Genomic DNA, 16,294 nt, shown 5'->3' on the forward strand with positions numbered 1-16,294 from the left:
GTCACGGGTGAGAGAAATACACGCAAACGCAGGATTTGATTTGTGTCGGTTTTCCTCCAGTTCGGCAGATGTGGTCAAAGCTCTGAACCCACAAGGATCCAACACGAATGTTAAATGGAGCGAATCTGAGGAGAAAGTATTGGGAATGTACTGGCAGCCGGCTACGGACAACTTCAAGTTCAGCATCAAATACCATCGGGTACCCAGCAGTGTGATGGACGGGAAACGCGTCCCTACCAAGAGGGAGTTTCAAAGCCTTGTTATGTCCACATTCGATCCGATTGGGTTCTTGAGCTGCTACATGATAACCGCTAAACTGTTGATGCGAGAGATTTGGCGGAGGAGAGTCAAGTGGGATGAGCCGCTCCCAGACGAATTGGCCGCAGCATTTGAGTGCTGGCGGCAAGAAATGAAATACATTGAAGAATTCCGATGTCCACGCTACTACTTCGGCGCTGGATGTGTACGGACACTGCAGCTGCACGTCTTCGTGGACTCCAGCCAATCTGCGTTCGCCGCGGCGGCTTATTGGCGGGCCACATACGCAAACGACGATGTGCAGGCACATTTTGTGTGTTCCAAAACGAAATGTGCTCCCATGAGGACGATGTCGATCCCACGACTGGAACTTCAAGCAGCTGTATTAGGAACTAGGCTGATGGACACCGTTAAACAGGAACACGGTGTAGCGATCAGCAGCTGCACACTATGGACCGACTCTAAGACCGTGCTGTACTGGATCACCAGCACTCACCGGAGATATAAGCAATTTGTTGGAAATCGGGTGGCAGAAATCTTAGAATCCACAGAGGTTTCCCAATGGAGATGGCTACCATCTGCCGAAAACGTGGCAGACGACGCAACCAGGTCGCAACGCCACGTGGACTTCAGCCAAGGTTCGCGGTGGTTAAGCGGACCACCATTCCTAACGGGACCTGAAGAAAGTTGGCCCAAATTTTCTGTAACCGATGGACGCGCTCCACAGGCCGCTGAGGAAGAAGAGATGTCAGGTGAGTTTGTATTGGCCATGGTAAACGCGCCCCTTCTATCTTGGCAGAGGTTCTCGAGATTCAACCGACTGGTAAGAACGACAGCATGGATCCTAAGATTTATTCGACGCTGTCGCGGGCAACGCTACGAGCGAGAAGAACACGGGCTTACCTCTGTCGAACTTGCTGACGCGGAGCACGCATTGGTCCGGCTGGCGCAGAGAGAAGCGTTCGGCGAGGAAGCTCAAACAGGAACGGTCAGCAAGAGCAGCCTCTTATCAGGACTTTCGCCGTATTTGGATAGAGAGGGTATCATGCGTGCCAATGGAAGGATTGACGCAGCGGCATGCGTACCATATGGGGCTCGCCGTCCGATCATACTGTCCCATAAAAGTGCACTGGCGGAAATGATCGTTCGTCACAACCATGAGAGGATGTGCCACCAAAACGTGGAGGCCACCATCGGCGAGATTCGCCAAAAGTTTTGGATAACTAACGTGAGGAGGCTTCTACGGAAGGTGGCGGCTAACTGTAACGTATGCAAGTTGCGGAAAGCACGACCGACACAACCGAAAATGGGCCCATTGCCAGAGGATCGGCTTGAGGCAAATGGATGGCCATTTAAGTTCACTGGCCTGGACTATTTCGGACCATTGCTTGTGTCGATTGGGCGCCGAACAGAGAAGAGGTGGGTGGCGCTATTCACCTGCTTAACTACGAGAGCCGTCCACTTGGAGATGGCTCATGATTTGTCAACAGATTCATGCATCATCGCTATGAGAAACTTCATGTGCCGCCGTGGACCTGTGGTTAGGATAAGGAGCGATAATGGCAAGAACTTCGTGGGAGCCGATAAAGAGGCCAGACGATTCACCGATGTATTTGACCCAGTGAAGATACAGGGCGAGTTGTCATCTAAAGGAATCGAATGGATCTTCAACTGCCCATCCAACCCAGCTGAGGGAGGTGTCTGGGAAAGGATGGTCCAGTGCGTGAAGAAGGTTTTGGCGCATACGATGAAGGAACTCGCACCCAAGGAGCACGTGCTGGAGAACTTGCTGATCGAGGCGGAGAACATAGTGAATTCCCGCCCGCTCACGCACTTGCCGATCACAGTGGAGCAGGAGGCTCCACTGACACCGAACGACCTGTTGAAAGGAATGCCCAACGTGCCAAATCTTCCTGGAGATAATGAATTGGCATCTGAGAGATGCACAACAAGGAAACAGTGGCGTATCGCTCGGATGATGAGAGATCGGTTCTGGAAACGATGGGTGCACGAGTACTTGCCCACACTTGTTCGCAGAGAGAAATGGTGCCAGCGTGTTGAGCCCATGCGTCGAGGAGACCTGGTATACATCTGCGATCCGGCCATACCACGCAGGGAGTGGAAAAGAGGCGTCGTTGAAGAGGTGTTCACCGGGAAAGATGGAGTGCCACGGCGGGCTTCGGTGAGGACTAGCGACCGAGCCAAATTAGTGCTGCGTCCCGCTTCGAAGTTAGCCGTTCTGGATGTGGTGAATGCTGTTGCTTCACGGGGGAGGGGATGTCGCGGAACGGATAAGTTGGCTATCGATAAGTAGTTCAGTTATTTGTCAACGGTTAAGGGCACTCGGTCACATTAAATACTAAATGTATGCATTTTATAGTTATTGTAATTGGTCACATCGATTTACCTAAAATTAAGGTACTTTGCGCGCCAGATCAGTTCGTTTGACGATACCAATAGTGAGGGAAGAGAAACTGCGGTACGTAAGATTCAGAATAGATATAAGTTGAAATTTGTAATGCCTTTAAAACTGTATAATTTCCCTATAGAATAAAACTATCTTCATTTGCGTAAGCCAATGAGCGTTTAAGGCATTTCCTGGGTATTGTCGGCGGCTCGACAGTGCCAGTATTCTGGACTTGTCCATAAGTTTTTACCGCGAAAACTAATTTCACTTCTTCCACTTTTTCAGCTGCGTATTGTTAGACACGAACCATTTCTTCTATACCTTTAAGAAGAGGAAGAATTCAAGAAACTAAACATCAAGTTAAACCCGAAGAAAACCGAAGTTTCATGCGGCTTCGAAACTTTTAAACGAAAACGGCAAAAAATATTACACGTACCAACTCAAAATCAGTAAAGGGCTGCAAGTGGTACTAAAAGGCATTGAGCCTGATGTCACACCCAATGAAGTTGCAAATACACTTCACGAAAAGGGCTTTAACGTTAAATCAGTTATAAAAAGCCCCAACCGCTCTTCAAGGTCGAGCAATCTACAATTCTTATTACACCGTAAAATTACTGTAGAAGAACCACAAAGGCGTAATGGTCCAACTGCCAAGAATATGGCCGCAGCAAGACATATTGTAGCCTTCCTTCCGTTTGCGTCGCCTTGCCCGGTTAATAAACTCGATCCAAATTAAAAAAAATTTGGTAATTATGGTGAAAACCACACAGCTAATTACCGGGGATGCCATGTCTACAAAGATCTTAAAAGTCGCATGAACGTGAATAATTACACGCGCCTCCAACGTAACGATTCACCTGCCAAGATGCCAAGACACAGGGCCATTTAGTATAACTTTATAATTAAGTAAGTGATATACCAAGAGAAAATTCAATAAAATTTCACCATCACAAAAAAAAAAGAAAAAAAAAATTCTTGATAGACGACTTCTCTCAAGCATACAACTTCGCTTCACTACATTTTCTTGCTTCAACTTGCGTCTTTGTCTCTAGGATCTGTATGCGGAATCTCAACCTTCTAGCTTTTATAGTTCCTGAGATCCGGACAGACGGACATGGCTAGATCGACTCGGCTATTGATCCTGATCAAGAATATATATACTTTATATGGTCGGAAACGCATGCTTCTGCCAGTTAAATACTTTTCAACGAAACTATTATACCTGTTTACTCTACGAGTAACGGGTATAATATGATCAGATGAGGAAGCATTCCAAACCAAAAGCTGCATTAGGACACATTTTGCGGCAAATCCGAGATGCCCCATTTGTAATCACGTTGGACTCAGGGGCGGCTGTTAGTTGCATAGGTAGCAGGTTGGCTTATCACTTCTTAAAAGAAAACATTCCATTTAAAAAAATTGCACCAAAAGTAAGCACTGCCGATGGTAACTGACAAGAAAATGTGGGAAAAGTTTGTCTAACAGTTCTCTACGAATAAAGGACGGAAGATATAGAAATATACATTGTGGCCACATTAAAGCAGGATCCTAATATGGTAGCAATTGAACATGAGTGGTTCGGAGTTGACACAAATCAGGTATAAGGCAAATAACTTAATATCCCATTTAATAGATGTAGGACACGCCAAAGTTAAACAGACGCTTTACCTGCAATGAAGAATGATTAAGTTAGGAGTAATAGAAGAATCTGATAGTTCGTGATCATCACCCTTAGTTTACACCCTCGTTTATATTTGGATAGCCGAAAAATGAACGCATTCACACAAAAGGATGCTTATCCACTTTCCCAAATCAGCGGCATTTTGGAGAAAGCGGAATTCATAACCAGTCTAGATTTAAAAAATGCATATTGGCAGGTTCCCTTTTATGTAGATTCGAGGGACAAAACAGCTTTTATAGGACCAGGAAGCCCGCTGTACCATTTTAAAGTCATGCCTTTCGGGTTATGTAATGTCTAGACTAATGGACAAAGTTATCCCGCCCCAGTTGCGGAATAAAGTGTTTGTCTATTTAGATGACTTGCTTATCGTGTCAGACACGTTAAATAAGCATTTGGAGGTACTATACGAAGTGGCATTGCACATTAAGCGAGTTGGATCGTATCGATCTAAATTGGGAAAAGCAAGTTTTGTTCCAAAAGAGTAATATATCTAGGGCATATAGTGGGAGATGGAGGAATTCGTATGGATCCGGAGAAAATCGATGAAATAACTGAGTTTAACGTGCCTAAATCCCTTAAGGCTGTAAGGAGTTTTTTAGTTCTATGTGGCTGGTATCGGAAGTTCATTGGCAATTTCACGGCAGTGACAGCTCCGCTCACAGATTTGCTAACCACGGGAGGGAAGTTTTTGTTCAACAGAAGCTCTAAAAGATTTTGATGATTTAAAACAAAAATTTTGTGAAGCTCCAGTTCTCAAAATCGCAGACATTTTTTATACACTGCGATGCCAGCAAGGCTGGTTTGGAGAGGTCTTAGTTTAGCTGTCTGAGGAACCAAAGAGTTCGTTGCGGAGATTCACAGAAAGGGACATGATGACACTCTTTCCGCTCTTAGAATTAAGGAAACTATCGAGCGGATTCGTCAATATTATTATATAAAAAAAAAAGCTGATGTTTTCGTGAAGTATTCAGAGACAGAGTTGTTCCATGTGTTTGGCGTATCATAATATCGGATAATAGCTTTTAGTTCCAGTCAGGGGTTGTTCAAAATCTGTTGGATAAACACACGGTGACACACACATTTACTGCAGTTCATGCACTTCAAGGAAATAGTTGCTGCAATCCGGTAGTATGTAAAAGGAGACCAAAAGGTTAGATCTTCATATATGTTGTGCGCTGAGGTCATCGGTGCATTCCGCAGTAGGGACAAGCCCTACCACGACAAGCACATACGGCAATAGCTGGCTTCTCGCGGTACCAGTACTGGTTCTCTTGCGTTCCCCACTCAGATTTTGGTAGGGGAGATTTGTAATGGCGCTAGTACCACCAAATGTATCTGGAAATTAGTTGCTAGCAACACAGATGGTAACGTTGCAATAAGTCCGGGGGCGCCCGCAACCTATGTTTCAGCAACATGACGGTTGGCAACAGCATGCTGCGTGCGGATTGTGCTCCGGAAAAATCCACCGCAGGTTTATAATGCGTACCCTGGCTACAGGGTACACAAAGATATTAAGAAATGTAGTGTCAAGTTAGTGGCTTTTAAGCCGCCATGCCAGTAGGTATGGCTGGCTAATCGTAGTTGGGCTGGAGCTGGAAACTCTTAAAATTTCCACATCTCCGGACCGGACTAAGGTGTCATTCGACCCGTGCTGAGAGTCTGCCAGGCTGGGGGCCCGGGAAGCAACTAGACCAATCGCTTACGGAGAGTCCGGGCAAGTGGCATCCGCCTGGTGTGGCTAGCCTTACCCGGGTACTCCGGATCTCTGCCTGGGTGGACCGCTTATTTCTCTGCAACTCTTGGGAACCATAAAAAAAATAGACCCACATTTTAAAATACCGCAGACCTTGACTGCGGGAAATGTCGCAAGACAGTTTGAAAACCGCCTCCTTGACGGGGCAGCCTACTTCAGTGGTAACACCAAAAAATGTTCCTAATCGGAGTGTGCCAAGAATCGGGCAGCCACACCGAGTCACTCGACTATGGTCCAAGCCGGCCAAGCGGGACGGTCTAAAACCCATTACAGCAACTTGGTCGGCCTGGGGCCCGGGATGACCCTAACCGTAAGGGGCTGAGCGGGGCCAGAGCGAAGTAGTATCTTCGTCACACAACATAACCATCTTCTGCCCCAGGACAGGGGACAAAAGAACAAAGTGGAACATGGAATTGATAAAGAAACAGAATGACCTGGACACTGAGAACTGGCGTCTCATATCAAGGAAGAATGAGGGTGGTGGCTCGCTCCTCAGCCTTGGCATTGATGACAACTCATGCACCAAGATTATTTCTAGTGACCATAAGTTGAGCTTCAGGTTTAGAGACATCTCAGTTTGTGGTTTAATGAAGGCCAAAGCGATCAAATCCGGCACAAGACAGGTCGAGACTCCTCGAAATCCAACAGTCTCCGCGGAGAAGGAGAAGCCCAATAAGCTCTCCGAATCCAACGAGGATCTGGTGGAGGATGAGGATCTCGATGCGACCGTCATCGAGATGGGGGAACAGATCCTCTCAGAAGCTAGGCATGGAACTAGACTTGTTGAGTGAGGAAGAAGCTGTAGCGGCGGATGATGATCTGGGCATCTCCAGACCAGTAACGCCGATTATGGAGCCGATCATCTAATGGTCGGGAGTACAGTAATAGCTCAGGTGAACATCCATCGCGCCAAGGCGGCCTCGGTTGTGCCGCCCAAAATCACTGCTCTGGCAGAATACTGCAAGAGGACACACTCACCCATCATCATCGGATGTGATGCAAATGCACATCACGTGATATGGGGCAGCAGCGACGTAAATCAAAGAGGTGAATCACTCTTAGAATTTATCTTGAATAACAATCTAGAAATCCTAAATGTCGGCAATGTTCCGACATTTGTTACCAGGGTAAGATCTGAGGTTCTGGACATTACACTTTCCAGCAGATCAGTGACTTCGCATATAAGCGACTGGCACGTATCTCCTGAGGAGTTAATGTCAGATCACAGAATTATCCGTTTTAACATAGGGCTAAATCTAGAATGTAGCGAGCGTAGGCGCAATCCCAGGAATACGAACTGGGAAGGGTTCAATGCCTCCTTATTGCGGAATCCAGCTACTAGGGTAACCGGGAAACTCCATACCACTCTAGAACTGGATGCCGCCGTAGAAGATATTAACTCGTGTCTTACTAACGCGTTTAGAGAAAACTGCTCCCTTGGCTGAGCCAAGAGGGAAAAAGATGCTCCATGGTGGAACGACCAATTGGAGAAGTTACGGAAAGCGACCAGGCGTCTCTTTAACAAAGCAAAAAGAGAAGGGAACTGGGATGCCGACTGACCATGTATAACTATGAGATCAGGAAAGCCAAACGAAGGAATTATAGAACCTTCTGTGAGGCAATAGTATACACATGTGAAGGCGCTAGACTTCACAGAACAATCTCCAAAGTTGTGCCAGAATCAAATCTGGCACTGCGAAATGAGGATGACCCTATACTATAGGAAGTAAGAAGAATTTTGAGCTACTACTGGCAAATCACTTTCCGGGAAGCACGCTTCAAACGGATGGGAATATCCCAGTAACGGCACAAAGTCGACTGCGTGCTACCGATTGGGCCAAAGTAAAATCAATAGTAATAACGGTGAAATTAAGATAGGCAATTGGTACACTCCAGCCCTATAAATCTCCAGGTCCAGATGGCTTTCAGCCAATCCTGCTTCAACGAGCGCTAAGTCAGCTCGCAACACCGATCAGGAAAATACTGCAGCAGCCTAGCTTTAGGACACATACCTACTGTCTGGAGAAAAGCAAAAGTGGTCTTCATTCCGAAAGCTGGAAAGAAAGACATCACTGATCCGAAGTCGTTCAGACCCATCAGCTTGACATCGTTTTTGCTAAAAACGTTGGAAAAGCTAGTGGATGTCAGCATTAGAAGCACTCTCCGTGTGGAGCATCCGCTCCAACGGACGCAGCATGCCTACAGGGCGGGCAGATCAATTGATATCCCTATAACCATATATCACCTGAAAAGCCTTATTGAGGATTCACTGACCCATAAGGAAGTGGCGTTATGTGCCTTCTTAGACATACAGGGTGCTTTCGACAATACCTCCCATGAGGATGTCAACGCTTCCCTGGCAAGAAGAGGACTAGATGCGACATCCAGCAGATGGATCAAGTCACTACTGGCATCAATGCGTGCCATGGCCACTATAGGAGGACAGTCGTTCACAGTGTCTACCACAAGGGGTTGCCCTAAAGGGGGTATCCTCTCGCCTCTCTTGTGGAGCTTGCTGGTAGATGAGTTGCTGGACAGGCTGCCCCGCAGAGGTATACTTTGCCAAGGCTATGCTGACGATATTGTCATTATAGCCAGAGGTAAATATGCGGAAACACTCTTCGATATCATTCAACTGGGCCTCAATATGACCAGCGAATGGTGCAAGGAAGTAGGCCTGAGCCTAAATGTTGTTATTGTTCCTTTCACAAATAGGTGCAAGCTACAGAGAATGAAGGCAATAACCCTGTCAGAATGTCGCATAGAGGCCAGAAAAGAAGTTAAGTATCTTGGGATAACCCTCGACTCCAAACTTAGCTTCAAAACTCATGTCGATAACACAATTGATAAGTGCACCAGAGCACTTTTCACGTGTAGGAAAATTGCTGGAAAGTCGTGGGGAACCTCACCACGCATAATAAGATGGCTGTACCTCATGGTAGTCAGACCCATACTAACCTATGGAGTAATAGCCTGGGGTGATAGAGCACGCTTTTTCACCTCTAATGTGAAACTTCAAAAGCTGCAAAGAATGGCCTGCATCTGCATGACAGGAGCAATGCGTACCTGTCCCACTGCAGCCCTAGAAGTACTAATGGAGGTAACGCCGCTTCATATCGTCATTGAAATGAAACGGAAAGCCACCCTAATAAGAATTGAGGGAGCAGGAAATGACTGCAACCTCACAAGAAAAGATGCTGAAAGCCTAAAATGGGATATTCCTTTGCTGATGCAACCAAGGGATGAGATGCCAGCTGAGCACAGGTTCGCTCAGAACTTCAGCACTCATCTGATTAATAAAAACAGTTGGACAACCCTGGGGAAAGTACACCCTATGAAACCACAAACAATAAAGTGGTATATAGACGGATCCCTCACCGACGAGGGAAGTGGGCTGGAGCAAAGACACTAGAATAACAAGATGCGTAACGGCCATACATTGGTTTTTCACTATGCAGCCACTTTTTTGGTGAAGGCCAAATTTGCTCTCTTTCCGCTCGCTTACGCTGAGAGCGTAAGAAATCTAAAAATAGAATTTGCTTGCTTGTGTGAGTAAAAACAAGAGACGAGAACGCGAATATGTGTGCGTGTTGTGCTAGAAGGTAGTTCATTTACATACATCATATTAAATCAAATGAGTATACTAAATAATTAAAGCAAATACAAAGGAAATTATTATAACTATTGTAATTTGAAACATAAATTTTCCAAAAAGAAGACATTACATTGAGAAATAAATATTTTATAAAAATAATAAGTAGTAGAAAATAAAAATTAATAAAATAAATAAAAATATGAAAACTGTTTATTGCAAAAGTCATATCTGGAGGCACGAAGTGCTGACACAAGCACTCAACAATCACTGCCTTATTATTTTTTCTCACGTCGCAAGCTGAATACCCTAATGACAAGTATTCTAATATAAAGTAATTTTCGAAATTTATTTTGTGATGTACATACCCTCGGCTATTACTATTTCTAAGCTTTATTTAAATAATAATAACATTAAGGCAATGCAAAACAAGAATTTTTCGTATGGTGCCAATTGATAAAAAATAATATAGATTTTAAGTCAACGAACTCCTAAGGTGAAGGGCATTTTTAAATTTACAATGCATGAGCATACGTGTGCACACATACAGTTGTCTGCTATCACTGTATGCGTAGAAAAGAGCTGTTTGGTTTAGCGCTCTCCGCTCTTTCTTTACCATGAATCAATGGGCAGATACACCAGCCTTTTTTAAGGTGAAGTCTATGCTATTGGACGCTGTGCGGAGTTTAATCTGCAAGGGAACTATCGTGGCAAGGACATTGCTATACTGTCTGATAGTCAAGCAGCCATAAAGGCGCTCAGCATAGCTAAGATGACATCTAAGCTAGTAAATGAAGTGAGGACCGCCCTAGACAAACTAGGAGCTGTCAACAAACTCACAATAAGGTGGGTCCCGGGACACAACCACAAAGGGGCAGAGAACCCACTAATAGGGCCCGAATCCTTCTGTGGTGTTGTTGGTGTTACTGAAGTCACTAGAGGAAGAAAAAAAGTCTGTCCTTCTGGGAACACCTACCAGGACTTAGGCAGTCTAAGATTCTCCTCTGTGAATATAGCCATAAGAAGTTCAAGACCTTAATGACACACGGGAAAAACACCGTGCGCATTTTGAGTGGCCTTCTTACGGGGCATTGCCGGCTTCACAGCCATTTGCACAAAATTGGTATTGCAGACAGTGAACTCTGTCGATTCTGCTGCATGGGAAGGAGAACTCTGCACATATTATATGTGATTGCATGGCGCTTGCCATCAAGAGGAACAGAGTCCTGGGCAAATATGTAGTCACACGAGAAACAATATCAGCCCTGAACCCCAATAAAATTATGGCATTTATACAGTGCATTGGACTTCAGGGGGATCTTTGAGTAATGAAGGGGTAGTATAATAGATCAGACTGGGTCGCAGTACACCTACAAACCCACTTAATAATAATAGTGGCTTTTATTATTGCGCCAGGATGTGAGATTTCATACGCTGGCTTCCACCCAAAACAGCGAACACTCTTCTTCGTCACTGGCGGCAGAGTGGCTAGCAGAGGGTAAAAGTTGTTGGTTGGTGTTTTAGGCTCGTCGTCGTTTTAGGCTGATCAGATTTTCTTGATAGCAGAGGGACGTGGAGTGCGAAAGGTGGACAGAGCTTTATGAACAAGGCCACTCGAAAGAAATCGGTCCTTTAAAGCACCATTAAAGAGAATTTGGCGTAGGAAACCGTTCCGGCATCCAATCTTGTTATTGAAACACGCGGCAGGTCACTTTTGGGCGTTTAAATCTTTCTTTTAACAGCCGCAGCACGTTGGAAGCGTTTACATCGATGGATGCCGCAGCTTCAAAGTGAGTAAAAAAACTGCTAAAACAAAAAAAAAAAACATCTAAACATTCGGTGCAGAAAGGCAACGAACCGCCTTGCATAGGAAATTTAGAACCGACCGAACCGAATGTTTCGCGCAAACTAGAGGAAAGAGAGATCCGCAGCTAATCAGTATATGTCTTTTCTCCCTGCTTTCGTTTCGACCGAAGCAGATGAGCAGCCCTCAGCTGCAGCTTTAATCGCGCCTGATAGCGCATCCGAATTCGATCAGCAGTGGCGATTGTTTACAATTCGTAGGCGCATTCATATTGTTTTCAAGCAGAAATGCAGTTATATTTTGATTTGCAAAAGCAATAGGGAACACCGCCGATTACTAAGTGCACAAAGCAAGTGTTTGATTTTATTTTCCAAAATTAATATTTATTTTATGTCAGTTTTAAGAGAATAAATTATAATGCATTCTGAATAGATTTCTTTTAGTTGAACTCCGGCTGAAGCAGTTTCGGTGAAATGGATAAAGGGGTCGTTGGAAAGCAGGGAAGGAACGACCGTGGTCACATTTATTTGTGTGTGTGTCCAATATGGGAGTTTTGTGTTTGATTCGTTTTTTGTCCGTTTGTCACTAAGTCGCAATTCATGTCCTTGTGTATCCGTGATGTTTGTTTGTCGCAGCACGCTAAATTAAAATAGGGTAATAATGTTTAGGACAATCTAGTCGCAACTATAACCCACACCTAGCGACGAGCGCAACCGAGAAGTTAAAGCGTGCGATGCACCAAGATACACTAACGTTGTTCGTTACAAGTTCCTAAATTACCACCAGTTCCTAAGCTAGTGCGATTGTCAGAATATATTATACATGTATTTACATATAAAAAATAAGTAATTCAGATCACTTATAGGTTACACTCTACCATAGGAACAATCGAAACTACTAAGATTAACATAAGATAAATCGTATATGATAAGTATAATATGTCGCTCTAGCCTTATCGCCGAGATTTCGAAAACTATAAATCAGGAAAGCTGAAATTAAGCATGCAGATTTCAGAGACATAAGCGCAGCGCAAAAAAAATTATAATATATTTTATTTTTTTTATTAGACTTGTAAATGTCAATGGAAAGACTTTTTGCAACCCATAACGTCAAAACTGTCTATTATTTATACAAAAGGTGCTATATTATGGATTATAAAGAAATATGAATATATGCAAGTAATATACACATTTTATATTTTATCGTCAAATACATATTTTTCTCCTTGTTTTTAGTTTAATATATACACAAATAATACACACCTCGCTAGACAATGCTTTTAATACACTGTAGATAAAGATTAACATAGTACATCTTTAAGAAGTAACCCTAATGACCAATTAAAACACTCCCTTCGCTTATGCCGGTAAAATATTAAATAGCTTTATTGCTCAGCTAAGGTCCACCCTAACGAAATCGATGAATTTTAATTGTTGTTTTACTGAAATTGTAATTCCTACAACAATTTTAACACAGTCCTCAGTCAATGAAATGTACGTTGTAGATGAATTCTCAGACAATGAGGAATTCAACAACTTTTTTATTGGGTACATACATATGTACATATGTATCGGCTGGACTCCGAATATTGTTCTTCTTCTTCTGCTTGTACTTCTGCTGAAAAGTTACTTTTATTGTTGATACTTATACTTATTAATAATATGGCGAGCTACAGTTTATTTTGGATGTTATTGCTAAAGAATAATTGGAAATTGATCAGTAATGATTTTGTTATTTATCTGTGGACTTTAGCTGTGACTCTCATACGTATTTACTGGATATTTTTTGTTCCACTCGTATGGAAAAAGGTGCGTATTACAGTTTGTAAAATAGAGAAGTAGAGAAGTATATCAGAAGTATATAATAATGATTTTCAGGATCTCTGTCAGAAGAATTTAGCGAAACTCTCTAGATATTGAAATGCAGATCAATATCCCGAATGTTTTTAATAAACATTTGACAAGCTTAAAAGCTATTTGTTTATCAGGTATAAACCTAGTTCATTATTGTTTTCCATGTACATATATGGTAAGTTTTTGTCACTCGGGTGGACACATCAAAAAGATGCTATTATCGTCTGAGAAGGCAAATAAGAAAACCGACTGCCCCCCTGTCCGTCTGTCCGTATGAACGTCGAGATCTCAGGAACTATAAAAGCTAGGTTAAGATTAAGCATGCAGATTCTAGGCACAAAAACGCAGCGCAAGTTGGTTGGCACAAAGCTGCCACGCTCGCACATTTGGAATATATTGTGATATTTTTTTACTATCGATCTGCCAAAAAACTTTTTGCCACGCCCACTCTAACGCCTACAAACCGACCAAAATTGGTGTGCATACAGGAGTACATTGAACTTAGAAATTGAATAATATTGAGGCGAGATTCCAGGTGTTTCTTAAGATTATTGCAATGGTATTTAAATTTTACCTTTATAACCAGAATTTTTAAGTGGTCTACGCTTTTAATACAATTATTCTTATATAGCAATTATACAAAATGTGAGTAAATGTACATTGTTGCTTACGGCAACATTTATCTGAAGAAAGGGAAGCAACTGAAAAGGCTCCCCACGAATCCAAGTCTTCCAAAATGTTTGCAAATTTTCCTCTAACAGTTACGCCTTCTTTATTCCCGTTCGTCGTGAAGTAAAAGGGTATACTAGATTCGGTGAAAAGTATGTAACCGGCAGAAAGAAGCGTTTCCGACTATACTACTAAAAAGTATATACATTCTTGATCAGGATCAATAGCCGAGTCGATCTAGCCGTGTAAGTCTGTCCGTATGAACGTCGCAATCGCAGGAACTATAAAAGCTAGAAGGTGGGGATTCATTCCACAAACCGCACAAAATGGCCACGACCACATTTGTGAAAAATTTGTTGATGTTTTTTAACATTTTTATTAGTCTTGTAATTTTATATCGATTTGCCAAAAAACTTTTAGCCATGCCCACTTGAACGTCCTTAAAACGCCAAAAACTGCCACGTCCACACTTTTGATCAATTCTTAAATTTTGCATAATTTTATTCCCCAGTATCTATCGATATCCCAGAAAAATTATGAAATTTCGCGCTTGCATTCAGACTAGGGAACTCGACTATACCATTCTTTCTTGCTTTTTTTAGGTTTCAAATCGGACGGAGACTATTTATTTCATCAAGCTCTTAATTTGGCTTGGTTATGGGAATAACAATGGAGGAGACAGAGTTGAGCATTTTTTATAAATGATTAGAAGTTTTTGTTTGAAGGACCTTGGCATTTGTCTAAACATTGGGTAGGATATTCTATTCCCTCCTGAGCTTTTTTCTTAAGCATTAGCCAATGCAGATTTAGGTTGTTTTTGTGAAGTTCTGGTTCCACAGTTTTGCTGAAGCAGATAGAGAAACCGTTTGATAGTTTCTAGCCTGATAAAGGAGTTTTTGCTGTATATACTCGGCTGGCAAATTGCAGTCCTTGGAATAGTTTGACCATGCATGGCCAACCTCTCTGACAATACCGTGGCAACGGCAACAGGAGGCCTGAGTCCGAGTTAAGAAATTTTATAGGCGTGGTGGGCACGCCTGCTAAACGTTTGATATCCGTCCCATATGCCAGGCAAATGCGTGATCTTTAGAAATTTCTCACCGATTTTCATGATTTAAGCCAACAATAATAACTGGCGTTCGCGAAGAGTCGAAATAGAGATTATCATATTAGTAACGATCTTCAGAACACGGTGCAGTGCGAAGCATGAAAAATCAGTGATAGATTTTACTGAGTTTTTGGAGGAAATAATTAAGAATTTCGGGTGTTGTTGGGAGGTTTCGGGGAGTTCAGAACACTGCAGCGGGAACTTGACGTATGGACGTTTTTTCTTGGTTTTGGGGCTGACGCTAAGGCTTGAATAGCGGTTGTCCTCAAACATGGGAGGCCAGGGGCCATAGTAACGACTTCGTTTAGATTCACTGAGGAGTATGACACTGGAGTGCGATCTCAAGAACTGTAAAAGCTAGAATGTCGAGACTAAGTATGCAGCTTCCAGAGACATCGACGCAGTGCAATTTTTTTCAAATGTCGCCACTCTAACGACAACAACCCGCCCAAAACTGCCACGCCCCCTCTTCTTAAGAATGTTTTCATATTTTTTGATTTTTGTATTAGTGTGGTTGTGATTACCCTTTAAATAAGTTCACACAACCACTGAGTTATTATTATTATATTTATTTATGTTATATGTTTAATTAGCTATTGTCTAAGAGTTTTTGCCGCGAGCGTCGTTTGACGGCACGTCTATACTTTCTCGTCGTATGAACTTCTTCCTCGCACGCCTACTTCCACTCCCGAAATCATTCTCCCTCGACTTCTCCAGGCTTGCCACGTCGTTAGCATCTCTTCGTCGTCGTTAGAATAGATGGGTTATCCAGTCATTCTGGGTTGCCAGATCTTTCCCACAAATGGGACGTCCCACACAGCATTCGCGTCGAATGCGTCGATTTTATGAGGCATCCATGATTTTAAAAATTCAGCGGAAGTGCTCGTCTGCCTCACTAAATACGGAATCTTTTGAAACGTCATAACTTAAATCTTTTGATTTAACCTTTTCAATGTGGTATGGTCCACAATACTTCGGCTTAATTTTAAAGCCTGAACCAAGCTGAGTTCTTTTAATAGCAACTATGTCGTCGACTTGGTTTGAGGCTGGTCTTCGTAGTAGATTGTATCACTTTTTGTTATCGTTTTAAATCTCGAGAACATGCTTCTTTGCTTGGATTCTAAGTTGTTCGCGCTCGTCGTTGAAATCTTGAATTATTTTATCCTCTA

The 16,294-nt window shown here is 43.0% G+C and overlaps 1 protein-coding gene across 12 annotated transcripts in view; it reads left to right on the forward strand.

The window, feature by feature from the left end:
* The first annotated feature begins 12,966 nt into the window (after positions 1-12,966).
* Positions 12,967-16,294, forward strand: part of LOC117139879 (cholesterol 7-desaturase) — a 34,942-nt gene continuing 31,614 nt past the window's right edge. For 3 of the 12 annotated variants that reach the window (XR_004459382.1, XM_033302538.1, XM_033302537.1), the window contains exon 1: positions 13,089-13,303. Coding sequence is in view for 11 of the 12 variants with exons in the window: in XM_033302538.1 (XP_033158429.1) it covers positions 13,157-13,303 (147 nt within the window). In the remaining variant the exon portion in view is untranslated. Of the gene's footprint in view, positions 13,043-13,083; positions 13,304-13,372; positions 13,524-16,294 lie in introns of those variants that run through there. The other 9 variants (XM_033302544.1, XM_033302543.1, XM_033302541.1 and 6 more) reach the window with 9 other exon arrangements.

This window comes from Drosophila mauritiana, chromosome 3L (assembly GCF_004382145.1).
Source record: "Drosophila mauritiana strain mau12 chromosome 3L, ASM438214v1, whole genome shotgun sequence".
In the NCBI taxonomy this organism is placed as follows: domain Eukaryota; kingdom Metazoa; phylum Arthropoda; class Insecta; order Diptera; family Drosophilidae; genus Drosophila; species Drosophila mauritiana.